This window comes from Naegleria fowleri (genome assembly GCF_008403515.1).
Source record: "Naegleria fowleri strain ATCC 30894 chromosome Unknown tig4, whole genome shotgun sequence".
Lineage (NCBI taxonomy): Eukaryota > Heterolobosea > Eutetramitea > Acrasida > Naegleriidae > Naegleria > Naegleria fowleri.
In genome coordinates this window covers 567,485-594,101 of record NW_025407936.1, presented here as the reverse complement: position 1 = coordinate 594,101, position 26,617 = coordinate 567,485, and the positions used below count along the sequence as shown (strand labels likewise).

The window sequence follows — 26,617 nt, the reverse complement described above, 5'->3', positions numbered from 1 at the left end:
TAATGGTTGAACTAGGCCATATTCCATCTCCTATTACTGGCTTTCAATAAATACATCAGCACCATCTTTGATAGGCTCCTCATCAGTGTCACTCATAACATCTTGTTCCTTATTATTGTTATGAATTTCTTGCTCATCTCCTTTCGACGAGTTAAGGATTGATTTATCGAGGGTTGATCTTGAACTTTCGGGTGGTTCAATCTCTTCGTCAGTGTCAGACAAAATTTCAGGATCGTTCTCCTCTCCATTTTCTATCCATTCTTCCACTTTTTTCTTCATCACATACCTTATCTGTTCAAGAGCATGATGATTATACCATCCATACTTTGGATCACATTCTCCAGTATTATTCCATACTGGTTCTCTGAGGTCTAACTCTTCACTAGATTTTACACCTGAAATGACACCATAAGTAATAGCAATTGTTTCATCCTTATCTGCCAAAATAATATTCTGTGCTGGAGCAATTCTGATATCACACAGCTGGTAAAATACCTGAATTTGCGTTGGTATGGAGTTGAATTCATACGATGCATTTTCTTCATGTTCAGTGTGATGTGCCGTAGAGCTCGTATGATTGGTATTCGAAGTATGGACCGACTCCATATCATTATGAGCTTTTTCTTTTGATTGTCCCTGATATAAATAATCATGAAGATCAATATGTGTGTCAACTTTTCGTCTGGGCAGTCTTCTGAATTTGTTTGTCTCTCGTTCGTCTTCCTTTCTCTTTCCTGTTAGAGAATGTATTTTAGGTCGTAGCTCATGTGGAACTCTAAAGTCAAGTAGTTGATAGTAGGATGCAGCAATGTCTTTCTTTGGATCATAACCATAACGAACCCACAACATTCTCCATGGCCCGTTTTTGTAGTGATATGCCACTCTAGGAAGTACCATTCTTAATTTCCATTTATCTTTCCTACTTTCAAATTTGCTTGATATAGCGTTTTTTGACCAGATAGGTCGAATGAGCCTGCTCTTGTCGATCAATGAGTGTGAGGATCCTAATTGAGCAACACCTTCTTGATCATCACTTGGATATCCAAACAAATATCGAACACGATTCTCGACATCTTTGTACAAGTCCTTGTCCTTAGCTGTTACAATTTCGTCAGGAGGTGCTGTCGGCACTTCGTCTTCAAAATTGATTTCCACGCAGTGTGGCATGTATTGCTTACTAGGTTTGAGAAGTCTTTTGTATTTCTTAGAAGTACCGTCATTAGACACAATTGGAACAATTTCTGTCAATGGGTTTTGTTTGAAGGCATAGTCCATTGGCATGTCGAATCTGGAAAAAATTGGGGGAGGTAAATCTAGCATGGCTTTGTGAGTCTTTGTCCCTTTTCCAGTGTGAGGATTCTGTAGAGAAGCTCTGCTTGGTAGGACAGTAGACGTAGCGTCTGACAGCTCGTTAGAATAATATACATTATTTCTAACATGAATTGGATTAGGAGTGGATGATATTGATGAGGAAATCTTTTCTTCATTTTGAATTTCAATATCACCGTCATCATCTCCCATAATACTTGAACTGAAATTATTACGCGATGAATCAAGGGCTGTTTGATCTGAATTTTGGTCTTCATCCATTGACTGATTTAAATCGACAAATTTTGGTTGAATATATTGAAAATCCGACATTCCTTTGAAATTCACGGTTTTTGTAATAACTCCAATAACTTGTAGCTGGGATTGAGATGGATCATATCTTGTTATTATTCTTTCTCCTACTTGTTTTTTTACTTTTTTTCTTCTCAACCTCACCAATAAATTATTCGTTAATGTTACATCACCATAAACAGGATGACAACTCATAAAATTATTCGGCCTAAATCTGCATTCCAAAAATCTGTTTTCTTGATGAGTTTGTTGGTCTGTAATTTCTTTTGGTTTATGTAATGCTTGAATACTTTTCATTCCGCCAAGAATGTTGATTGCATTTGAAACATTTTTAATTCTACCAGGAAATAGAACCATTGTGTATTTCTTATCGGGAATAGAAAGAATATCTGTCTTCTCATAATTACCATAAGCTGTAGATGATGATTCTTGCTGTGATGTTTGTAATTCAACCACACTTGGCGACACTTGATTTCCAATCGTAATTGTTGTAGAACTGTTTCCAATGTTCAATGGAGGTGCTGATGATGGTGATGAAGAGGAGGCTTTTGACGATGATGGTGAGTTCTCTGCGTTTTTCCATCTTTGAAACTCCTCTTGAGAAATCATTTTTTTTCGTTTGCAAAGTCTTTTTTGATGCTATTCTTTATTGAGGAGAAGAGTTGTTCTATCATGGACATTAACTACTTAGTAGTTCAATAGAACAAGTTGCTCCATTTTCAATGAGATATCGAATTTCTTGAGATCTATTAATACAAAACATAAAAAAGAGTAGCTGAATATTTAGTTCCAAAAGTTCCATTAATGTCACACTGATTCTTCCGCCAAGAATTGCAATAAAGCAAGAAGAAATTGTTGATTGTTAATTCTGCTCAACCTGTTGGCTGAGAAAAAGTAAAACCAATTTCAAAACTTTTGAATGCATTCGAGAGGTTGCAAAGAGAAGAGTTTTGATGAAAATTATTCACAACTTCGTTTATTCATTAACAAAAAGTGAGGCCAGAAATGTGTTCAATGGATTATGAATTGTTGTTCGAAAGAGTTTGTGAGCAAAATATGACTCATCTGAAAGAACACTCACCTTTTACCAAACATGAATTATGTACCGCTCCAATATTATCTCCTACATTACTCCTTTTGTTTTTAAAAAAATCAGAAGCGAATTTCTATCGCGTCCAAAAGCTTTCCAGGATGTTTATCATAAACGTTTTTAAAACATATGGTCAGGTGTATCCTAAATAAGAAATCCAAGGAAGGATTCTATGTGTTTCAGAAAATGATTAAGCTTTCTTGAGATGGTTCAATTTTTGAGAATAATTAAGATTGAAAAACTTTTCTTTTTGTAAACACATGATTCATAGGAAGACAACTCTTTCAAAAGATGTTTCTGACCAAATAAAATCTTGTGTTTGCGTTCGAGCATTTCAGTAAATTTGTTGAAATCATTTTCCATCATTCCTGTAGAAATCACGGAATTGAAAAGAATAGCAACAACAACATCTTGAAGAAGTTGGAGAGTGTCATTTTCGTTCAAGAAAACAAGTTGGAAGGTTCGCTCGCATTTACATTGGTCCGTCCTTGTGGAAGAAGTCTTTTCTCGAGAAAGATATCTTGAAAGTTCTTTTTTAAAAAAAATGTCATCACCTGCCACTCATCGTACCATTCTGTTCATTCATGGTTGGGGTTCCAGTGCCTCACTTTTTGAAAAATATTCAAAACCTTTTGGAGAACAAATTACTTCTGCAGATGGTTTGCAATCCACACAATTCCTTTTTGTGAATGCACCACTCGAAATGGAAGAATTGATTGGAAACAATCCAAAAGATCAACGATCATGGGTTTATCTTCGAGAAAATAGATCTGTTTATTATCACTGGAAAGCAGGAATTTTGAGTTTGTTGAATCAAGTCAAGAAAGCACAACAGGAGGGAAAACAAGTGAATGGAATTTTAGGGTTTAGTCAGGTAAGTGTCACAGATTGTCAGAAGTGATTGTCAAACTGTCATGCAAAGGGAGGAATGTTGTCAACCATTTTAGGAGGTTTAATATCATTAGAACACTATGGATTACTTGAAAAAGAGTTTTTACCTGCATCTCTCTATGAATTTCCTCAACCTCATGATGACGACTCGACAAATTTTGATGACATTATTAAAGGAATTAGAGAAAACTTCTTTTCGTATGAAGGAGATGAAAAAGTTTGCCATGTAAAGTTTATTGCATTTGCGGGAGCTTTTAAACCAAATGCAATTCAAGTTCGAGAGTTTTTAAATGTGATATTTAATAAGGGCTTAAAATTGAGTGGATTTAAATCACTCGTTATTTATGGCTTGAATGATGAGTTGGTGTTTCCAGCTTCGAGTCAGGCTATTGTTGATGATTGGATCGATGAGAAAGACTGTCAAGTGTTGTCATTTCATGGACGCCATGAATTACCTTTGGGAGAAAAGGAAAAAGAAGAATTGGTCAAATTCATAAGAAATGTATGGAAGGTTTAAATAATAAATATATGAATATTCATATGAAATACATTGGCAATTTGTCACCGACAAAATCTACTTCTTTTCAACTAAACCAAAATCAATCAATGATTGAACAGTGTCCTTAATAGTTTCCTCAAATGGGCGATATTCAGTTAAACCAAGTTCCTTCAATGGTTGTGTATCCATACTATACTTTACGCCAGCAGGAAATTCTGTGTATTTACTCACTGGATATTGAGGATAATGTTCCTTAATGGTTTTTGGAATGTCTGACATTGCTCTTGTGGATCCACAACAAATCAATCTCTTTCCAACAGCCTCTTCTTTCTCAGAAGGTAATACGTGTGCGATAGCAACATCACGTACATCCACAACAGCAATAGATCCAGCTTGAATGCTTTCATGTTCTCCCAAAAGATACTTTTTCACATTGGAAACAGAAGTGTTAATATTCGATGATTGTAAAGGACCTAATCAATGATTTGAAAGTGAATACAAATTTTGTAATTGGTTCACAAAAGATCTCATGTTGTCTGTATGTACACTCGATAATTAACTTACCCAATACATAGACAGGATTCACAACAACAAGTTCAAACTTTTCCTTATTCTCCTGATACAATTTCCAAGCTTCTTCCTCAGCAAGTCTCTTTGAATAAAAGTATGGATTATTGCTGAGAGAGCTTTGCATGTTCCAATCTTGAGCGGTAAAGACCTTATTCTCTGGAATTGGAAAGGAAAATATAGCACCACCAGAACTAGTGACCACCACACGTCTGACATTGTTTTTGAGAGCAGCCAAAATGACAGCCCGTGTGAGTTCAATGGCAGGTTTCACAATTTCTTTTTCGGGATCTTGCAATGTAGAAATAGGGAGAAGCTGAGTGTGTGTTTTTTGATTGAGAGAGTCCCATTTGAACGTGTTCAATCGGAAAGGATCGATTTCGAAAGTCAATAATGATGATGCATTGAAGATGAATTAAATATTAATATTAATGGATGGAATGAAATCATATGTACTGATGAACGCAAAGGCACGACGTACCTGTATGTATGACTTCATCTATTCCTTGTAAGCCTTGTTCATAATCAGCGTCAACAAATTCCAATTGTGATGATCCTTCAAATTGATACATGTATTCGTATTTTGATTTATTTGAAAGATCTCTCACAAGTCCTCTCACTTGATGGCCTCTCTTCAATAACTCTCGAATGATGTGAGAGGAAATATAGCCTGAGGCTCCAGTTACTGCGATTTTCATGATTACTGTGAATGTGTCGTGTTTTACTAGTCTATTTCGCGGCGGAAGAATATGACCTATTTTTTGTGAGAATCTTCCCAAAAAACACATCGCTGCTCTCTCTCTCTAATTATTCTGTCGAGGTTCTCGCTTCAAGCTTATTTGATACAACTCTTCAAAGCTTGATGCTTGTTTGAGGTATTGATCAATACGAATTTGAATCGTTTCATCCTTTTCAAAGAGAGATTGATATTTTTCTTCACATTTTTGTTTCCAGAACATGAGTTGGTGAATGATTTGATATTCACGAAGAACAGTGAACCAATTCACACAGGTCACACCATTTTCCGAAAGTTCCTTCTCCTTTTCAATGTACTTTCTGAGTTGATTGGAAGTGTCATGCAAATTTTTAAGATCGGATAAGAACAGGCCAAGATAAGGGATGCATGCTTCGGATTTGACAGACTCTAGAAGACTTCTTAGCATTCTAAAATTGGCTCTTAAACTCACAATTTCTCTTAAATGCTCAAGTTTTTCTTCATATTCGTCTCCAGCCTCTTGTCTCGTAAGCTTCAACCTAAAAGCAGAAGCACTCATGATGCCAGCAGATATGGCGAATATGGTTTCAAAATTTTGATAGTTGAATAATTCAAAACAGAGATCAATAAAAAACTTGAACGCTTTGGCTCTATCGTGAACATCCTTTGGCACTACAATTTCAGACGCTACCCATTTGGCCACATTTTCAAAATGTTTGTTATTCATGACTATAGATGGACACTTGTTTGCACACTTTCTCCAAGGGAATCCAATAAATTCAAAAGGTCTTAAATTCTTGTAATGCTCAAATTGTAAAATGGTTAATTGTTTTGCCAAATCGCTGAGTCCAATGGTATATATGTTTGTTTCACGCGCTATGTCACTACGTGTTGTGGATGATGAGGAAGAAATTCGATTAATTATTTTGAATTGTCTCTTTTTCTTTTGTTCTTCCAGAGTGATCAACTTTTTGTATAAATTATGTTTGATTTGAATTCCTTTTAAATATTTTACAGTATTGAGAGGATTTTCACTGTATTCGTTAGCTCCTCCGTGAATTAAATACAAATCTAAGAATTGAGAAAATTGTAATACAATCATGTCATCGTTTTCTTCATCTTTAGGGTCCATTCTATTGATTTTTAACAATGTAAAGAATATCAAAATGAAATTTAGGATATCATTTCGTTAGAACACCTACCTAATGCAATAGTGAATGAACATGTTCAGAACCTTCATTAATTTAACAACCTTTCTTTGAGTTTCTGGCTGTTTGGTTACCATTTGTTCCTTGTCAAGATCAATCAAATAAAGAAAACACATCCGACATAAATTTGATTTTGATAAAAAGGATTCAAAAGTCTTCAAAAAAGAGCGCTGGAAGGAATGAGGCGCCTCAGTCAATGCACTAGCGGATTTTTCTTCGTCCACAGTTTCAACACTTTCACCACTAGTTAAATTTGGGAAAGTAATGCTTGCTCCAGTTGAAATAGGACTGCCAAGCAAAGGACCTGGGGGACTGGGTGAATTTGCCATTGATTGGGGTAAGTTCCCACTCAAAACTTGATTTCTCTGCTGTGATGTCATAAATTCTAACGAGCCACTCACACCTGCAATGACTGCTACAGCAATACTTGACAATTCAAACTCATCACGGTCATTCATTTCACTTTCATCAACAGATTCTATTAATTTCTCCAATAAATTATGTAGTGATCCTCCGATAAATGTGGGTTTTCCTTTACAGCCCAAATCCATAAATATACTCTCATTCACACGCAACCAAAAACTGTTGAATTCCCTAAATGATTCCAAATGTAGAAATTCTTTGTTAGCGAAGGGAATCACATTGTTTTTTCCATCCTGACTAAAGGGAAAACAAATATGTAAGTGTTTCAGTACTGCAGCTCTCCATTTGGTACACACCGCTAGACACGATGACATGGCTCCGATGGGTAAAAATGATGTAATAGTGGCCATGATCTCTTCAGGAAGTTGATCCACAAAGTGTGGAACTGGTTGTGTTTCCTGTTCCGATCGTGGGTTTGATGATGGTGGCGATTCCATGACTGTAAGATTAGGATGGGGTGAAACAGAGTCTGTTGCTGGGAGCATTTTTTTTTGGTTCCTGAGCGCAAAAAAATGACTCAACATCTCCCTCCAGACAGCAAGGAGTACCTACTAAAAAGAGTGAGAGAGCTGGAATCAGCTTTACAAAAAGCTATGACACTTATCAATAGCCTCCAGTCTCATTCACCTGTAAATTGTTCCTTTTTGGGGCAAATTTGCAGCATATCATCAGGTATTAAGAACACTAAGGCTAGCTCTCACATTTATAATAAGATCAATAACAAGTCCCAAACCAAGTCCTATAGAGACGCAGTCGCGTTGTTTCCCCCCAAAACGACATCCCCTGTACCTAAGCCTCCCACAATCCCAAAAAAACAACGCAACATGAATCACAAACGCCCTCGTACTCTCAACTACAACCACAGCATTAGCCTTTACTTTGATCATGACGTCACTGAAAGTGATCTCAATGATATCATCAATGTTACTGAATCTCGTGCTAAAGTCATGGTACCCTCTAATAGACGTAATGTCATTCAGGTCTTCACCGACAATCTAGAAGACTACGAAACATGCTTTGACACCTTACATGAAGACATTTATCAAAAACGCTTTGATTGCATCCTCAGTCCATCTAATTTTCAGGCATCGGAACATACCTTGATGTGCTACACTACCAACAAGGCTAAACACTATAAAACCATCACAAGCCTTCTCGACTTGATTTTCCACCAAGGTATTACTTACGACCAGTTCAACACTACCTTTAAGGATAAACAATACAAGCTAAGAATCTCACTTGATAACGAAGAGGACAAGATTGCTGCTATGAAACTCCCTGGATTTGAAGAGTTCAGATCTCTCGAACAGATTCGAAACGAAATGCCAGACACCTTGGCTGAATGTAACTTTGGACCTAACTTTTCCGAAGGTGTTATCAAAACTGGTGTTCAACAACTTGCAAAACGTGCCAACGTCATCATTCAAGATGACATGATGCAAATTGTTAAGCAAACCAACCAAAGAATTGGTACTTCTTTCTACATTTGTAAAGTCAAACTGGCCTCCAAACAAGATCTCCGTCGTTTCATTAATACTGAATGTGCGTTCAAAACCAAGAATGGCCATCCTATTGCCAAGCGTTTCATCTCATCCATTGACTACATTTCTGCCAAAATCGAAAGAAACGCTTCAATGATGTTACTCTCGGCCTTAGCTTTGAAATCAAAATCCTCTTTCCTATTGGTGAATTTGGATATTGAAGGAGCCTACGACGCCTTCGAAATGTCTGTCATCAGAATGGCTCTCCAACATTGCAAGTTTCCACCCGATTTGATTGACTTCATTATCAACTCATACTCCAATCACTCTCTTCAACTTGAAATTAATGATCACCTCTCATAACCTTTCGTCAAAACACGAGGTATTCCCCAAGGATGTCCATTAGCTCCACTCATCTATGATTGCATCACTCAATTAATAATTGACAAGGCCATAGAAAATTGGAACATTCCAATTACTCCAACAGAACTGGATGTCAATGATATCGGACTTCTCAATTTTGCAGACGATATGAATATTGTTTGCAATAGACATGTTAAATATAATGACCGACTCGACGACGTTGATACATGGTTGTCTCAATTGCTATTCAAAATTAACCCGTCCAAATCCAAAGGGGTTCGTCTCCCATCAAAATGACACCAAAAATTAAGGGTACTGTTATTCCACTTGAACCAAACCTTCGGTTTTTGGGTCACTATCCTTGGTCAGATCGAATTGTCAACGCAGACGTCAATGATAAGATTGAGAAACTGCGACTCTCTCTCAAATACCTACCTGTGCGAAGATTGGAACCTCTCAACTTGAAAAAGGTTATCCATGCCAAAGCCATCTCTCTCTTCACTCACCTCTCTAAAACAAATTTCATTTCCAAGAAACATCTCGAGTCCATTAACTCTAGCATTCGGTCCGCAACTAAAAGACGAATGCTCATCGATGTGAGAACTCCTTCAGGTTTCTTTCATCTCCCAACAACACTTTCTGGTTTGGACATTCCTTCAATTGTGGAATTTATTGAGCATATTCACCTTCGAACCTTGATGCTCATGGCCAACCATCCTAACAATCTCATCAGAAAAGCCTACGTCTTCGGAATGTCGCATCACAAGGAAAATGAAAACAACATTTTTCATCACTGGAAGTCCATCCTTAAAGAATACAACATCTCTGTCAAACTCAACAATCAACAATTTTCACTTCCTCAACTCTCAGGAACTAACTTTGAAATTCACACTGATGGATCCCGACAGAATGGGAAATCTGGAATGGGAATCAACATTTACGACCACAGTCACACTCCAAAACAATTACACTCACACTCTCTCAGAATTCATGATGGATATTCACACAACATTGCTGAACTCGCATCCATCCTTACTTCTATTCATCTTCTACCGAACCGCTCCAAAGCAACAATCCGTACAGACAGTCAAGTTGCAATCCAAGCTCTCAAAAAGAACTATCGAGGACGATTCCTCCTCTTCTATCGAGAATTTCAGAAAATTATTAGAGCTAGAAGTCTTCAAATTTCTCTAAAGAAAGTAAAGGGACATAAGGACCCTGAGAATATTAAGGTCGACGCTCTAGCCAGACAAAGTCTCTCACAACCCACAATTTTCGACATCAGACAACTCTTTGGTAAACAACAACTTCTTACCAAGACAGATATCATCATTTTCAATCAAAGAGAAATGACACGGACCTTTCACCACAAGAAAATGACAACAAAATTAGATGACAATCCCAACCTCATTGATCATGTTCATCGAAAATCCCTCAATATTAGATTCTTGAAAGCGAAAATCTCACCAAATTACAAGTATGCAGTCTGGAGAAATATTACCGTCTCTCATATTAGACACTTCACAGGCTCCTATTGCCCTGACTGTGAAGTCGAGTCCAATCTCCACCACTACATACATGAATGTCCGAAGCTTGACCCTGCGAGATACTTCTGTGAAATGAAGATCTCTTCTTTGATTTCCCAACCATGTACAATCACAGATTCGAATTCGTGGTTTAATCCACATCGTCCCATTTTCTACGTCCATCACTCCGGTTTCCTACCTCCAGATAGTGATGCGATAATACACGTCCTAGCAATTGAAAGGAATTGGCCTGAAATCCAAGTACTGTTAGCCCTCTTCGTTGGCAGATGCCACAAATACTACTACTCTGACAAGATTGAAGACTAAGGACCTTGTGTCCTTAATTAGAATCCCAACTGGATTCGGTGTACATATACCTCAATAAATTTTTTTTGGTTCCAAATGAAGGTCAGCATGGAGCTGTCAGCAAATTGACTTCTCATCAGTGAGGAACAAGGAACACAATTCGTGCTAACACACTACGGATAGTTCACAAAAAATTGAATATGAATAATTATTTTATGGAAAATGTGTCTGCAAGAATTGAGCAATCTCTTCCAGAGATTTGTTTGTGAAATCAAAGTTGGCAAATTTGCATAGAGCTTGATGCATCTTGGCTCTTTCTTCTGTGCTTTCTTTGGTGTTTTGTGGGACGATAGGTGCTTCTGTCATGTTAATAATACTCTCAATTTCTTTTGATTTCATTTGAGCGACCCTAATAATGTCTGGAGGGAAGTGGGCCAATTTCGCCACTTCAATACCAAAACTATTGTTGCTGTTGACACTTGTCTCATCATCATCAACAACCTTGTACAACATTTTTAATTCCTCCATCAAACTTTTGAGCCACAATTATAAAAGTCAAAAAATCACAACATGATACTACTTACACAGATTCCATTCTTTTACAACACACTCGATTACTCTCTGGATCTTCTGTCAACACCTTTAGTTCATGAAAATGTGTTGCAAACAATGTATAAGCGTTCGTTATTCTTGATAAATGTTCCACGATGGCATACGCTAAACCAAATCCATCATATGTCTTTTGAGGACGAGTAAGATAATTCGAGAGGTTTTTCGAGAATACTTACAGATGTTCCTCTTCCCAATTCGTCAATAATAATTAATGTCTTGTTTGTTGCTGTTGACAATATCGCCGAGGTTTCCAGCATCTCTGCCATGAATGTGCTTATTCCTCTGCTTGTACTATCTGACGCACCTACTCTGGAGAGAATTGCATCTCTAATACTCACAATACTACCTGCCTCGGCTGGAATAAAACATCCCATCTGAGCTAGTATGACATTAATTGCAACTTGTCTAATATAGGTGCTTTTACCTCCCATATTTGGCTAGAATGCAGAAATTAGTATAAAGCATGAACAAGAGCAAAATACTTACACCCGTAATAATATGCAACTGATGAGAAGATCTGTCAAATAAGCAGCTATTCATCTGAAAATCAATACCATCTTGAACCTCTACACATGGATGTCTACAATTAATCAAATAGATTTCATCTTCTTCTGCATCGAGTGGCTTAATGATAGGTCTCACATATGGTTTTGCAGATCTTGTAGACACTTCAGCAAATGCAGCAAAGATGTCAAGCTCTGCTAATGCGTCTCTAAGGTCTGAAAAATGTTGAGAATAGGAGCCAACAGCACCTTTGACATGATAGAGCAGATTGTCCGAACAAGCATCATACTTTTCTTGGCAAAGTCTATAATTTTCTGTGAGGCTCATCATATTTTTAGTAGTAAATTTGAATTGCTGCTTTGTTCCTCCCAGTGCAATATAATTCTCATTATTGTTAAACTTGTTTGCAACCTTTCCACCGACTTGCATGTAGACTGCCTTTTTTGTGTACACTAATGTCAGTTCTTCTTTTTTGAGTGCCTCTTCGTCTTGTACGCGCTTGCATTCCTCGTCCAAGAGTTTTATAGATTCCGAAAGCTCTTCTGCAATTTCTTTCAAATTGTCGTCAAGATTTGGATTCAATCGATAGCTATGGTCTGTGGCATTTTCCAAGTCAAGAGATGTATGCACTAAGGTAGGAAATTTTGGAATGAGCGCAGCACACAAGTCTTCCAACTGCAACAACACGGAAAAGAATATACCCTCCTCATTAAAAGTTTTTTCGTTTCTGACTTTCTCTAATGATTCTTTGATAATAGGAAGTTGCTGCACACATGCATACAACTTTATGATATCGTCACATGTGATTTTAAATTTGGCAATCTTGGAGCATAGGATGTCAAGATCAGGAATCTTTTTAAGTGCGGTTCTTATTTCTTCTCTTAATTCATGCTCCTCAACAAAAATTTCTACCATATCAAGCCTGTTTTCAATTTGACTTTGGTCCGTCAATGGTTGTCTAATCCATTCTCTAAGGAGTCGAGATCCAGGCTTCGTTACACATTCGTTGAGCAATCCAAAAAGACTATCATACTTTTTTCGATCATTTGGGCTTGGCAATAAATTGAGAGATGCAATGCATGAACTGTCTAGCTTCATAAAATTTTGTATCACAAATGATTTTGTCTTAAAGTATGAATAGTTGTGACGATCGTCTACCAATTCTAAATAATCAATAAGAGCTTGTGTGGCACATGCTACACATTCGTCATTGAATTCTGGGTTTTCAACATTGTTTTTTCCTGTTAATTTGCAAATATCAGCTTCTAAAGTAGGTTTTCTCACAAATGCACTTCTCTTGAGTTCTGTACACATAATATCAGTTCTTGCAAAAATATCAAGAACTTTGGTATAAAGGATATCATTCTTAGAAATACAAATTAACCCTTCTTTTGCCTCCATTTGAGCAAGAGCAGAATCTAATACCGCTAATTGGTTATTATCAGCAAAGCTGCAAAAACCAATAATTCGTAGTGAGGTATTGGCATAAGCAATACCAACTCTTCTTTCATTGGAGTCTTGTTTGATCATAATTGAGCATACTATTCCAGGTGCTGTGTCAGATTTGAAAATAATTTCTTCAAAACTTTGAAGATTTCCAGGAGATGCAGATTTGATACATTCATAGTTTGACTTTCTATCAGCCCATATTTCAAGCCTTTTACGATGGTCTAGAAGAATGCCCTTTACAAATTGTTCGTATAAAGCCGGTCTAAATGTCAGGTATGGAAGTCCTGCATAACGAACACCATCGACTATATATGGATGGTCTTTATCACACTCTCCTTTTTTCTCGTGATATTTAAAGGATCCATAATTGGAGAAGTGTTTATCAATAAATATGGCATCTTTTCCGTGAACACTGTAGAAAATTTCATCATCGGAATTAGAACTGATTTTTCTTCTTCTTTCGAAAAAAACGATCGTCTCATCATGTTTCGGATGTTTTTCATGTTTCAAAATCATACTAACAAATGATCCGTCTTCTTGAATGTCCTCCACCTTTTCATCTTTTGCGGAACTCTCTTCATCATCGACGTCTTTCTTCTTTTTTTTGGCTCCTTTTTGATTTGATGAGGTTGGAGCTTTGCGTTTGGGAGTTGTTGCAGTCGAGGATGATTTTCCAGTCATTTTTATTTTGAACAGAAAAAATTCTTCTGTTTTTTGGATCTGTGTTGTAAAGCTTTTATTTGTTTCATAAAATCAAGGAGTACATCACTGATCTTACACACATACACCTCCACAATAGCAAACTTAAGTAGAAAGGACCCAACGCCATAAAAATTTTATTTTATTATAATAATATATGTTAATAATTTTTCAGTCTGACTATCAATATTGGATAACATCAAAATGGAGATGAGCTCTAAAGAGTGTTGGTGTTAAACTTCCAAAAGCGTTGAATAACTCAGTTCTGAAATCTCCCAACATGGGCAATTCTCCACTCTTTCCATCCACTCCTAACTTTTTCGAAGCCATTTCTCCACTCAAAGCAACAAATGCACAACCTGCAGCTGCTGAAACAAGTGGATCCTCACAAACTGCAGCAAATGCTGTTTGAATAGCACCAGTCATGCAACCCACTCCAGTCAAATATTGAAGAGATGGTTCGTTATGGTAAATTCTAATGACTCGAGAACCATCAGAAATAAAATCAATTGGACCAGTCATGCAAACGACACAACCATATTTTCTAGATAATTCCAAAACAACCTTATCCATTTGAGAGTGATCAGAGATTGGACCTCCTTCAGCATCTACTCCTTTCAATGTTGCAAAACTTCCCTCGCCATACATTTTACCAATTTCACCATAATTTCCCTTCAGAATGGTAATCTTGTGGTTCAATAATAGATCAAAGGTTGTTTCTTCTCTTGCACGAGTAGCTCCAAATCCAACAGGATCCAAAATGACTGGCTTTCCCAAGTGGCCTGCATGTCTTGCTGCTAAATGCATGGCTTTAATAGAGTATTCATCCAATGTTCCAATGTTAATTAATACTCCGCTGGCAATTTCTACCATATCACTAATTTCGAGATGGTACTGAGTCATAACTGGAGAAGCACCAATAGCAAGAAGAGCATTGGCAGTTTGTGTAGTGACCACATTGTTGGTCAAGTTGTGAATCAATGGTCTGGTCTTTTTGATTTGCAACAAAGCATTGACCATTTGTTCTCTCATCTCTGCCTTTTCTCTCGATTGACCCATTTGATAATAATTAACATGTCTTCTCAACTCTTTGGCAGCCTCAAAAGCACTTGGAGCTCCAACGACACTACTCACTACTGCAACTCCATCCACACCACATTTCATTACGTCTTCAACATTTTGAGAGCCAATTCCTCCAATAGCAACTAGTGGTATATTTGAAACACTTCTCACATAGTCAACTAAATCCTTAAGACCTTGCAATCCAACAGCAGAACCGGCATCTTTCTTGGTCTGGGTTGGGAAAATGGCGTTGGTTCCTAAATAATCTGCTCTCACTTCATATGAGAGCGCTTCATTCACTTGCTCTTTCGTTCCGACTGTTAATCCCAAAATCTTGGAGTGACCAATCAATTTTCTAACGTATTGAGGTGGGAGGTCTTTTTGGCCCACATGAACTCCGTCGGCATTGCAAGCAAGAGCCAAATCCACACGATCATCAATGAGAAATGGAACACCGTACTTTTTACAGATGCGTTGTAAAGATTTTGCTTGTTCAAGAATTTGACGAGTATTCAATGAAGTATTCTTTTCACGATATTGAATAATTGATGATCCTCCTTCGATTGCTTGCTGTACCGTTTCCTCTAATGAACGAGATGCTTTGCTTGAAATTTCCGAATCGGTCACAACATAAAGACCATAATCAAAAATCGATCCATTGTTGTCAATTGGCTTCGTATTGTTTTGCTTGCTTGTTGAGAACGATTGTTGTTGTTTGGTGAGAAGTGATTGAAGTATCCTGTGATTGTTGAATTGCTTTTGAGCAAATTGTCGGAAAGCTATTTGGCTTTTCATTTTTGTTTTATTGGAAAATAAATATTTTGACTGGATCTTTTACTCATTCGCGCTGATGAACCATCTTCAATGAAATCTTCAAAATGAGACAAGCAATCAATCTCACCATTCAAAAGTAACAAGTGGATGGATTTCATGTGTGAATTAATCTGAAATGCACTTGCTCCTAGAGCTTTGACTTCGTTCATTATTAGGGGAGGTGACAGAGCTACTTGGTTTGCAACAGGTAGCGATACCATCTAGAGACACATTGTCCCACCTCCTTCTCACATTACCCATTCAATCTCCTCTTCATCGCCACAGCAACAACGAAAAAGCCCTTCTACTAACCTCAAAAGGTGGAAATCGTGCTCTAATGGAATCTGTCAGATTCTTGGGATTGTTGAGTGAGTAATCTTTCATCCTGAGTGGTTATGAAAGAGCTGGCAGGGACGTTAATGGAAGGATTGTATCCAGTTGGGAATAGTGGATATATTTGTTGGCTGGTTGAAATTGCGCCTGAATAAGATGTTACGGGAATCAATGGATTCATCATTGGTGATGCCATTTGCATTGGAACCATTGAAGTATTAGGATCAAGAAGAGGAATTGAAGAGGTCAATCCATAACCAATACCATATCTATGATTTGTAAACTTCTTTGGTTTTTGAAGTTTCACATTACTGATACTCAAGCGAGACAAAGCACCCTCAACAATAAAGTTCTTTTGCATATAATTGTCGTTCTTAAAGTGATGCAACAGTAAATTCCACAAAGGTTGCTTGGATAATACTTTTGCATTTCCAATGATGATAAGACCACATCTAGCACGGGTAAGAGCAACATTTAGACGTCTTGGATCATTCAAGAAACCAATGCCTTGATGGTCGTTGGATCTAACACATGAAAGAATGATAAAATCTTTCTCTCTTCCTTGGAATGAGTCTACGCTTGCAACTTCAATTTCCTTATAAAGATCTGGGTCAGCAGTACCAGCTCTTTGCATATGGCTGACACAAAATGCACGTTGTCCCTCATAAGGAGTTACAACTCCCAATTGATATGGTCTCACACCAGCCTTAAGCATTTTGGTAACAATTTTCTCGACAGTCTCTGCTTCAGTTCTATTGAGGAAAGATGTACCACTTGCACTGTATTCTTCCTGGCCGACAGAATTATAGAAAAACATTGGAGCATCAGAGTGTGGCCAAGGAAAATCAATATGAATTAATCTATCTTCCTTTTTAACACCATTCTGTAAGGTACCTTCATAGAAGGTATTTGAAGGAAATTCAGAGAGGCAAGGATGCATTCTGTATTGCACTTGTAGACGCATTGGTCTAATACCCAACATTACCAAACGTTCAAAGAGAGATCTTGATAATCCAGCTCTGGCTGCCTTTTTACACATGATAACTGGACCTAATTGACAATGGTCTCCTACAAGAACTATTTGCTTTGCTCCTTTTACGATTGGAATGAGGCATTCAGGTTCAGTAGCTTGAGTAGATTCATCAATGAGTACATGTTTGAATTTAAAGTCTCGTAGTCTAACATCACCTGCACCAACACAGGTACAACAAATGACATCTGCTGCCTTTAAAATTTCTCTCTCTGTTAATCTCTTTAACATTTTCAAACGTTTCTCATCAGCAATGGATAGTTCTCCGTCATCCTCTTTCTTTTGTTGAAGTCTTTGATACTCATCCTTTTCTTTAGTTTTGTAGAGTTTTAGCTGGTAGTGCAATGTAAGGAAGTCCACTGGTGAATTGACTGCTTCCCTACTTCTTGCACAGAGTCTGACAACTTTAAGTCCAGTAGCGTGAATCTTTTCTGCTAATTGATCAACAGCCACATTGGAAGGAGCACACACTAATACTCTGTGCTTGTTCTTATCGACCATATGATAGACAATTGAAGCACTAGTTACTGTTTTTCCTGTACCTGGTGGACCTTGAATTAATGAAAGTGGTCTTTGGAGTGCATTCTTGACAGCTGAAATTTGAGAATGATTCAGTTCAGGTAATCCAGGAGCAGAATATTTTTTGGGAAGAGTAACTTTGAGAAGAACATCCTTTGGTGTTTGGTTTGGATGGCCTAACATTTTGTGGTATAGAAAATTGCTGATACAATTCTCATCAATTGCGAAAGTTCTCATTGCATTTTGCATTCTTTCGAAAGATGTAGGCTTCCAAACAAAATCAACACTAAAACCTGTTGTAAAGCTAATAGGTGCTGTTTTCTTTTTCAACTCCAAAACAACTTCTTCTTCTTGGTTGAATTTGATAACATGACCAATGCCTTCCCAGTTAATACCATCTCTATTGTAACGAAGTCTGAGCTCATCACCAGGTACTAAACGAAGTTCATTGTCTTCACGTGTGAAATAAAAATAAGCAAGTAATCTATTACTGTTAGTTGTTTCCCAATGAACAGCAATATTATCCTTTGATTGAGATTCTTTCATTCTCTTATCATATTCAGCTTCTAATTGAATGAGTGGACTGAACACTGATTGATAATGGTAGGCATCTTCATAGAAAAATTGAACAGGAAGAGGATCATCATCAATACCTGGTTTTTCTAAATCGTCAATAGATGCATCAGTATTAGTCTTCCACAACTCCTCCAATTTGTTAATCTGTTGTGTCGTTACTTTTCTACCTCTATTCTTTTCTTCATCAGGTTCTTTGACCAACCAAGACAGCATTTGACGATCTTGAATCAAAGGAAGCCATGAATCAACATCCCAATCCATACCTTTAAGACTATTATCGTGTAGGCATGGTTCACGACATAACAATACAACAACAGAATCATTCTTTGCAGGAATAAAACCAAGCAAGAATACATTTCTGCATCCACAGTTGTAGCACTCTAGAACTGTATCTCCAAGAGGTGATTCGGGATGCAAAGAAACTTCCTTGTGTTTAGACTTGACCAAATGGTGAACAATGTGAGAACCATTTGAACCTCCTCTTCCGTTACAAAACCACTTTTGACAAATATTGCACTTGACTACACAAGCAGGATCATGAATTGTACAATATTTGCAAGCATGTTCGGGAAGCTTCTTTTCCACTACTTCTTCGTCTTCCTCATCAAAATTGAGCGGAGTAGCATACTTATCAATAAACGAGTTCAAGTCATGTATTTCTTTTTTCTTCTTTTTCTTGCTGAGGGAAGATGTACTGGAACTTGCTTTCAAGCCACCACTTGTTGGAGCTGATGATTGTTGGGAGTAAGAAAGCTGAGTACCAGTTTGTTGTGTATTCAGAAATTCTTGAGAATAGAGTTGTGATTGTGTGGTAGGTAGCATTTGGCTTGCGCTCTGTTGGGTGTTCAAATCCTCCACGTATTCAAAATTGTTGTTGCCCGGCTGACTGATTGGAGATGAGGATGTATCATCACTTTGTTCATCATCATCTTCATTTCCGCCTCCATCTTCATACTCGTTGTCCTCATCATCATCTTCTCCAATAAAATTAGAAGGATTAACAAACTGATTAGATTGAGATTGTTCGTTCTCTCCCGAGTATTCATCATCCTCTTGGAATTGGTACGTGATGTTTGGTTGAGAGGTGGGATATTGAGCCTCTTCACCAACGTTCTGATAGAATGAACTCATTTTTTTTAAACAAAATCGCATCATCTATAATCCACTCAAAACAATATTATGAATGATACGAACCCCGTTGCAAGGATAGCCAACCACGTGATGAAAAAAAATTTCTAAATAATATTTAAAGTTTCAGCTCGCCTTGGTTCCGTCTCGGGAGGAATCGAACCTCCGTCAATGGATTCAAAGTCCACTATGCTACCATTACACCACGAGACGAGCACACCAGTTATGAACAATCTTTAATTTTAATTAATAAATAATCTGTTTGAAGCTTCAAAATTTCGTGTTGGGGATGGAAGTTGTTACAACAGCAATCAAAAAAAATCATCATGGGTCATCCTGGAAAAGTGAAAATTATTTTCGATAACGGAAAAACAATCCAATACTACAATCATTATGCTCATTGGACTGTTTTAGGGTTTTTTCTCGTGCGAGATATTCGGATTTTGTTATCTAAACATCAAACCAATGGCAATTCACCTTCCTCAGCTATTCCACAAATTGTTGAATTGTTGAAGAATATTAAAGTGGTCGAGGAATCATCAACACCAACCCCTGAAGAGATTGAAAAATTGAAACAGTATGCTGATCTACGAGTATCAAGAAGAAGTTATGAAGACTGGTATTGCCTTCTTAACAAGACATTTGATTCATTGATTTCTGTGATTGAGTGTGGATATGTGCTCGATCATCCTTACTCCCAAGATTATAATTTCATAATTGATTTTGATAAAGATATGTTCAAGATTGAGGCACAGTACGAAAAATTGAACGACATTACGTTTAAATTGACAAATATTCCCGAAGATTGGATGGCTCAAATGGAATACAAGGAGGTTAACGAAAGAATTCAGTAAAATCAGCTTATTCCTGTGTTTATTTGAAACTTTTTTCAATAACGAATTGTGGACTTTAATGCACGACGTGACCTCATGTAAACTCTCTCAATTTGTGAAGCAATCGTTGTTTGAATCAGTGGTGAGACAAAAGAAGACTTTGTGCAGATGGAGTTTGAATCGAATGAACATGATAAGAAAAGCAACATGATGTCTATGAAATCCCTTTTCAAAAAGTTATGGAGAGAAATTATTATTCTTTTGTGTCTTTTGATTTTTACGTGTAGATTTTTCAATGTCATTTAGAATCATCTGACACTTTGGTCTTCCTCTTGAAATGTTTTGTAACTATAGTCTCCATCCCCTCCAAAAAGAATAATTAAATACGTTAAGCAATATTATGTTTCACAACTGAGTCATAGAGTTCATTCTCCTTTTGGATGGCAACTGAAGGATCATTTGGATTGATGGTCTCAAAGTACAAGTGAGGCTCCAATAACTCTAATTCACAAATGCTGATGTTATTTGAGTTCCAATCAATGACAACATCCAATCTGCAGTACAATATGAAAGAATTTGGAGATTTCTCTTTTTTAATCTTTTCAAATAAGTGCTGTCCATTTGCTAGGATTGTTTCATTAAATCGGCTCAAGTCTGCATATGTATTGGATCCTCCAAATTCTCCTTGCACCCTGTTAATAAAATGTAATAAAAGTGTAATTAAAATTAAACACACCTGAGAACACTCACCTAAAGTCTCCATCTTTAGGTCTCTTTTGGAGCGTGTGTGACAGTTTTTCATTCACATAAAAAAAACTATATTCACCGTCATTGACTATGCAATCCAAAAATGGTTGAACAATATATAACTTTCTATCCCTGTGTTTAGACTGACATGATTCAGAAAGATCCTTTCGAATAATTTTCAAATTTTCCTCTCTATTTGTTAAATAGTCGACTGATGCTTTGTCGTTCGTCTCTCTTGATTTTCCAATAACAAAAGTATTGAAAGACCCAGCCGATATTAATGGCTTGAAAACCAATTTCTCACAATTATTAAACATTAAGCAATACTTGTTCACCACTTCATCATCATTCAAATTTTTCACACTATCAAAATCCACAATTTGTGACGGAACAATATTGTACCCATTCCACTCTTCTTGAATTTCAAACAAATATCTCTTACTCGAATTCCAAATCATGAGAGAGGGATCATTAAATACTCGAATCATCACATGATGATTAACATCTTGATACTTGGCCTGCAACTGTTCCAAAATATGTAACCATTCAATAAACTCATCATAGTAATCCACTGATTCTTGTACTTCAATTAATCTCCTGAACTCACAAACCAACGATTTGTATCATTGAACACGACGAGCCGGAGAGTTGAATGGTGCATTACATGTCCAATCGTGAGGGAGACGTAACGGCAAGCTGGAATTATGTTTTGTGTGACAAAACAACACGCCTTTATTTAAATCAACACTTTGAACAAAAACAACAAACGGAACAAAGCACTGATCTTGCAAGCTTCGTTAAACACTCTGTGGAAGCCAGGGGAAAGGACCCAACGCCACTTATACATGTGGCTCTAAAATAATATTATGTGTTGTTAGAAAGCGGAGGAGAATATTTCGAGCACCATTGAAATCTCTGTCAATTTCAAAATCACAAGAGGGACATTTGAATACCTTAGAACTCCCTTAATGACGATGGATATGACCGCAATGAGTGCATGTCTTGGATGTATATACCTCGTTAACAATGTAAACATGACACCAAGGAAATTCTCTTGATTTGTATAGAAGTCTTTCTTTGAATCGGTAATGAGACTTATATCTCTTGTTGTGTGTGACTTGAGACCATTTGGATTGCAATTTGTCGTAGGCATGACACAATCGACCTATTCTTGTATAGTCACCTTTACCCCATTCAGTCACTATAGAATTTAAATTGAAAGTGGTTTGAAAAGTTCTCACTCCGGGATCTAAAGCAACAACACCCAATGTTGATTGAGGAGCTTGTATCTCGCTCCTTATATCAACACCGTTATGACTTTTTATGGAATGCATTCAAAATATTCCTTATGTGAAGGAGTTGATGTTGTTTATTTTGTGAGGTGTGATGCACTTTTCATTGCAATACACATTGTAGTTGTTAGTAAGAAAAATATCATATTAATCAATGCGAGCAATGTAGTGAATCTTTGCAAGCTTGAAACCGTTGAAAGAAGTACCGGCAGCGATGGTATAAGCTCCAAACAATTCAACGAAGAGAACATCTCCACATTCTAAACAGTTTGGAATATTGTGTGAATCTTTGAGAATGACATCCATTGAATCACAAGTACTGCCGTACAAAGTAACAGGCTTATCAGTATGACCTACTCTCTCTTCAACCTCATCTTTGACATTGTCCGAAATGAGTTCTTCATAGCTGATATGTTTAATTTCAGGCTCTGCGTGATCAAAGATGAGACAATTGAAGCTATGATAAACACCTTCATAAATGTAGTATAAGACTCTGGACTTTTCAATTCTTCTTGAGAAGATTGATGTAACCAAGGTGTGTGTACTGTGAGCGATATATCTTCCTGGTTCAGCAATAATCTTAACTCCACTATTAACAGGGAAAAGTTCATCAAGAAGTGGTTTGATTGTTCTTGCAACAGAAATGAATGCAGCGTTTCCGTGTTCATTACTTCTTCCTTGCCAACCTCCACCAAGGTCGAGCAACCACAACTTCTTATTCAACACTTTAAAGCCATAATCAAATACAGCACGAGCATCTCTGATTGCTTTGAGGAATGAATTAACATCATTACAACCAGAGCCAACATGGAAACTGACACCAACAAGATTCAAGCCTAAATCTTTGATGATGTCAACCATTTCAAAAGCAACACCAAGCTCAGCACCAAACTTGGTACTAAACTGGCAAACAGAATGACTGTCATCGGTCTTGATACGAATTACAATTTGAGCATCTGGCCAGTACTTCTTCAATTTGTATAACTCATCAACGTTATCAGCAGTGGTGAGTTGTACGCCACTTGTACTGGCATATTTGACATGAGAAATTGGATGACATGGATTTGCATAAATACATCTTTGAGCCAATTCATCGTTGTTTGGAAGAACTTGTTTGACGCATTCAATTTCATCGCGAGACGCAACGTCAAAACCACATCCAAGTTTCTCAAGTACTCTCAAAAAGTATGGATTTGGGTTACACTTGATAGCATAGAATGGAGTAACTCTTGGTAACTCTTGTCTCCATGTTTGAACTTGTCTTAGCACCTCAGACAAGTCAACAATGTAGAAAGGTTCCTCTATGGTTGGAAGGTCATCGCCGGAGGCGCCACATCTAATCTTTGTCTCATACATGTGTTTAATAATCTTCTTTGTAGAGAGATCAGAAGGAATGAACTCCACGCCGAATTGATCAAAGAAAGCCTTCTTGTCCATAGCATCGTAATTAAAACCAAAGACTGGTACATCTTCAAGTTTTTGTTCCTTTGCAGGAGTTTGTGGTAGAATAGATGATCTATTCAATACCTCATTCTTTTCAAGAATGATGGTATTCAATTCTTGTTCAGTATTATTTACTGAGTTAAAGTCTACAAATTCATTTTGGGTTGGGTTAACAATGATTGTTTCCATTGAGTGGTAATGTTCTTATGAATAGAATGGAATAACTTGCTGGCTTGTTGGTGCTTGGCTTGTACAAGTGGCTTCTTGAAGAAGAGTTTGCCTGCGGTTGCTTTTGACGGCGGTGTAGGGCGGTTGTTGTTGAAGAATCTCCTTGTTGTTTGAAAGCAGCAAGTTGTGAGAAGGGTGAATTTTTTTTTAATTCGAATTAAAAAACCCGTCTCACATTCATTTCGGTTGGAGCGGTTGTGAAGTGGCGGTGTTCAACCAGGTTGTGAAGATTACAACATCCTAGAAACTTGTTTGAAGAGAAAGATTGCATCATCGATGATCTATCATCAGGGATAGCTATCTTCGATATTGGGACCTTGGATTCGACAATTTCAAATTGAATACCCTCGTGACAAAGCCGTAGGTCGATATTTTTACTACCCAATTAAAAATTGCAAAGAGTAAAATGATTGGCTACTTCCGTATTTATCCATATGTTTGTAAATAGCAAAGAAGGCATTGAATAAGGTTTCACATATTCAAGTTCTAGAGAGTGTTTTTCAAAAGTTGCTTCTTTGAAAAAAGAGTCAATTGGCGAACATGACTCTCCAATGCATCTTTGAAATTATTGTAAATTGTATAAGGAACATTATTTTCCTTGCAGACTTGCTTTACAATCGGTAACAATTGAGGATATAACCATGGATTTACTCCTGGAAACAAATGATGAATGACTTGGTAATTCAAAAATCCAGACAAATATGTCCACAAATAACTGTCATGACAATAATCGATACCTATACAATAGTTTCAATATGTGTTTTTAAAACGTCTCAGTGTAAGGAAAATCAGGAGAAAATACAATTACTTACAAGTTCTTACTTGAATTTCAGCCCAGTCCAAATCATCATTGACCCCGCTTGAATTTTCAACCATTTCATTCAAAACATTTGAAGGCCATGCACACTTTTCACTAATATGGTTAATTTGGCTTAAGAATCCAAACATGACACCAGCAACCACTTCAGTTGCTACAAATGCTAGTAAAGCCTCAAATGTTGGTCTTCCAATCACTCCTCCGGTCTTGTAAAAAAGATAACCCGGAAGAATAACTCTGTAAATAACAAAAACAATCTTTGATATATAGAAATGGAAAGTAGTCCAACTGAATGTGGAGGATGCAAATGTGATTCCTGTAATATGAATATCCAGTCGATGGGTGATGTGTTGGTCATCATCAATTTCAAAGACTTACCTTCGCTCACATGTCTTGTCCAGTAATGTATAAAGTCAACTAGTTGCATGTAGAAAATAAGGGACGCGTACAATAAAGGAAGACTTGAAAACGACCCGGTTTTGGCCATGATATTCACAGGAACGGATTTGTAATTCTTAGGTTCTCCATACATCTTTGAAACAGCATTTTCATCATCAGCAGCCTTATCTGAATTGATATTTTTCGCAGTCGCCGGCACTATTGTGGTCGAATTTGTATTGGTTACTTCTAAATATCTATTCCACTCATAGACGCCAACATCAGGATCTAGCTCACTCATGTTCGTGTATACGTGATGAGCGACATTATGTCTAATGGTCCAACAAAAAAACGATTGACCTAGAATATAGCTTCCAAATGTTCCGAACCAATTCCAAAACCGAGCATTGTTTGTGAACGATCCATGACCAACATCATGCAAAATATGAACCTGACAATTTCCATTGGAGTGATTGTGTGAAAAATTGAGGATACAAAACAAAGTCGATAAACATACCATTGTGAGATGATGAAACAATCCTGCAAGTGTACCCAAAGCGACTGCTATCACCAAAGGAAGAGAAGGAATATATTGTGATGCTAATTGGCAAATGATAAGACCTGCAATAATGAATACAGCATTGATCAATCTCAATCCATCAACCTTTCTGATTCTACTCTTAAAGTCTGACTTCTTCAACAATTGCTCTCTAATTCTCTGTTTCATGAGCTCATAAATGTTTCGCTTTTTTTGGGGTTTTTCACTATCTAATGGAGATTGGAATGTAAATTTGATGGCAGCGTCGTTCGGAAGCTGATCGCTCGAATTCGATACTTTAGCACTCTCAACATCAAACTCTCCAACGTATTTGATCGATTTACCCTTGTGATTGATATCCAAATAACTCTTTGCAATTGCATTGGATGACAAATGGTAGGACTCAAATAAGGCTGTTGCATCTCTTGCACATGCGCTTTTTATCATTTCTTCTCCACCGGGATGAACAGCTGCAAACTCAGTCAAATCATACACGTGGTCATAGATGCAGGTCCATAAACGAGGGCTCTTGACGCCATCATGTTCTTGTAATTCTTGAAGAGTAATCTTCTTTTGAGACTTGAACTCGGAGGAAGAAGGGTTCATTGAAATAATACCGTTGGATGGTGATGCTAGCAAGGAGGTGGATGACCAGGAAGGTATAACTAGTAAGAAATTACAATACCACTAGCACGAACGAGGTTCCTTTTTCTTGTTGAACGATGGAGTATGATTACGATAATGTTTGCCAAAGTCCTCACAGTGGTTGCTGAGTGTGCACTTGCCAATAGCAGAGGACAAAGGTTCTTGACTTTTTGTTTCAGTCAATCTAAATTGTATCGAGAGTGAACGTATTGTTGAATTAGTCTGCGGCATTAAGGACCAAACGAACAATAAAAATCCAGCCATCCTTCGGCGTAATTAGTT

At 37.2% G+C, this 26,617-nt stretch overlaps 13 protein-coding genes across 13 annotated transcripts; 4 read left to right on the top strand and 9 right to left on the bottom strand.

Annotated features, from left to right (window-relative positions):
* Window positions 1–33: 33 nt before the first annotated feature.
* On the bottom strand, window positions 34–2,229 carry FDP41_007840 (uncharacterized protein; the record flags this gene model as incomplete). Its single annotated transcript, XM_044711629.1, has 1 exon — window positions 34–2,229. One exon carries the CDS (start codon window positions 2,227–2,229, stop codon window positions 34–36), a length of 2,196 nt encoding a protein of 731 aa, XP_044568638.1.
* Window positions 2,230–3,254: 1,025 nt separating this feature from the next.
* Window positions 3,255–4,118, top strand: FDP41_007839 (uncharacterized protein; the record flags this gene model as incomplete). The annotated part of the gene is made up of 2 exons (XM_044711627.1): window positions 3,255–3,584; window positions 3,633–4,118. The coding sequence occupies 2 exons, from the start codon at window positions 3,255–3,257 to the stop codon at window positions 4,116–4,118; spliced, it is 816 nt and encodes a 271-aa protein (XP_044568637.1).
* Window positions 4,119–4,175: 57 nt separating this feature from the next.
* Window positions 4,176–5,166, bottom strand: FDP41_007838 (uncharacterized protein; the record flags this gene model as incomplete). The annotated part of the gene is made up of 3 exons (XM_044711626.1): window positions 4,176–4,573; window positions 4,665–4,983; window positions 5,149–5,166. The coding sequence occupies 3 exons, from the start codon at window positions 5,164–5,166 to the stop codon at window positions 4,176–4,178; spliced, it is 735 nt and encodes a 244-aa protein (XP_044568636.1).
* A 304-nt stretch (window positions 5,167–5,470) lies between these two features.
* On the bottom strand, window positions 5,471–7,498 carry FDP41_007837 (uncharacterized protein; the record flags this gene model as incomplete). The annotated part of the gene is made up of 2 exons (XM_044711625.1): window positions 5,471–6,515; window positions 6,585–7,498. 2 exons carry the CDS (start codon window positions 7,496–7,498, stop codon window positions 5,471–5,473), a joined length of 1,959 nt encoding a protein of 652 aa, XP_044568635.1.
* Window positions 7,499–7,525: 27 nt separating this feature from the next.
* On the top strand, window positions 7,526–8,857 carry FDP41_007836 (uncharacterized protein; the record flags this gene model as incomplete). Its single annotated transcript, XM_044711624.1, has 1 exon — window positions 7,526–8,857. One exon carries the CDS (start codon window positions 7,526–7,528, stop codon window positions 8,855–8,857), a length of 1,332 nt encoding a protein of 443 aa, XP_044568634.1.
* Window positions 8,858–9,150: 293 nt separating this feature from the next.
* Window positions 9,151–10,710, top strand: FDP41_007835 (uncharacterized protein; the record flags this gene model as incomplete). Its single annotated transcript, XM_044711623.1, has 1 exon — window positions 9,151–10,710. One exon carries the CDS (start codon window positions 9,151–9,153, stop codon window positions 10,708–10,710), a length of 1,560 nt encoding a protein of 519 aa, XP_044568633.1.
* Window positions 10,711–10,902: 192 nt separating this feature from the next.
* On the bottom strand, window positions 10,903–13,935 carry FDP41_007834 (uncharacterized protein; the record flags this gene model as incomplete). Its single annotated transcript, XM_044711622.1, has 4 exons — window positions 10,903–11,221; window positions 11,274–11,428; window positions 11,478–11,738; window positions 11,788–13,935. The coding sequence occupies 4 exons, from the start codon at window positions 13,933–13,935 to the stop codon at window positions 10,903–10,905; spliced, it is 2,883 nt and encodes a 960-aa protein (XP_044568632.1).
* A 201-nt stretch (window positions 13,936–14,136) lies between these two features.
* Window positions 14,137–15,810, bottom strand: FDP41_007833 (uncharacterized protein; the record flags this gene model as incomplete). The annotated part of the gene is made up of 1 exon (XM_044711621.1): window positions 14,137–15,810. The coding sequence occupies one exon, from the start codon at window positions 15,808–15,810 to the stop codon at window positions 14,137–14,139; it is 1,674 nt and encodes a 557-aa protein (XP_044568631.1).
* A 352-nt stretch (window positions 15,811–16,162) lies between these two features.
* FDP41_007832 (uncharacterized protein) lies at window positions 16,163–19,417 on the bottom strand (the record flags this gene model as incomplete). Its single annotated transcript, XM_044711620.1, has 1 exon — window positions 16,163–19,417. One exon carries the CDS (start codon window positions 19,415–19,417, stop codon window positions 16,163–16,165), a length of 3,255 nt encoding a protein of 1,084 aa, XP_044568630.1.
* Window positions 19,418–19,740: 323 nt separating this feature from the next.
* Window positions 19,741–20,268, top strand: FDP41_007831 (uncharacterized protein; the record flags this gene model as incomplete). Its single annotated transcript, XM_044711619.1, has 1 exon — window positions 19,741–20,268. The coding sequence occupies one exon, from the start codon at window positions 19,741–19,743 to the stop codon at window positions 20,266–20,268; it is 528 nt and encodes a 175-aa protein (XP_044568629.1).
* A 367-nt stretch (window positions 20,269–20,635) lies between these two features.
* FDP41_007830 (uncharacterized protein) lies at window positions 20,636–22,147 on the bottom strand (the record flags this gene model as incomplete). The annotated part of the gene is made up of 3 exons (XM_044711618.1): window positions 20,636–20,939; window positions 20,998–21,591; window positions 22,011–22,147. 3 exons carry the CDS (start codon window positions 22,145–22,147, stop codon window positions 20,636–20,638), a joined length of 1,035 nt encoding a protein of 344 aa, XP_044568628.1.
* Window positions 22,148–22,433: 286 nt separating this feature from the next.
* On the bottom strand, window positions 22,434–23,918 carry FDP41_007829 (uncharacterized protein; the record flags this gene model as incomplete). The annotated part of the gene is made up of 1 exon (XM_044711616.1): window positions 22,434–23,918. The coding sequence occupies one exon, from the start codon at window positions 23,916–23,918 to the stop codon at window positions 22,434–22,436; it is 1,485 nt and encodes a 494-aa protein (XP_044568627.1).
* A 525-nt stretch (window positions 23,919–24,443) lies between these two features.
* On the bottom strand, window positions 24,444–26,296 carry FDP41_007828 (uncharacterized protein; the record flags this gene model as incomplete). Its single annotated transcript, XM_044711615.1, has 4 exons — window positions 24,444–24,694; window positions 24,770–25,090; window positions 25,153–25,603; window positions 25,670–26,296. 4 exons carry the CDS (start codon window positions 26,294–26,296, stop codon window positions 24,444–24,446), a joined length of 1,650 nt encoding a protein of 549 aa, XP_044568626.1.
* Between the last annotated feature and the right edge of the window lie 321 nt (window positions 26,297–26,617).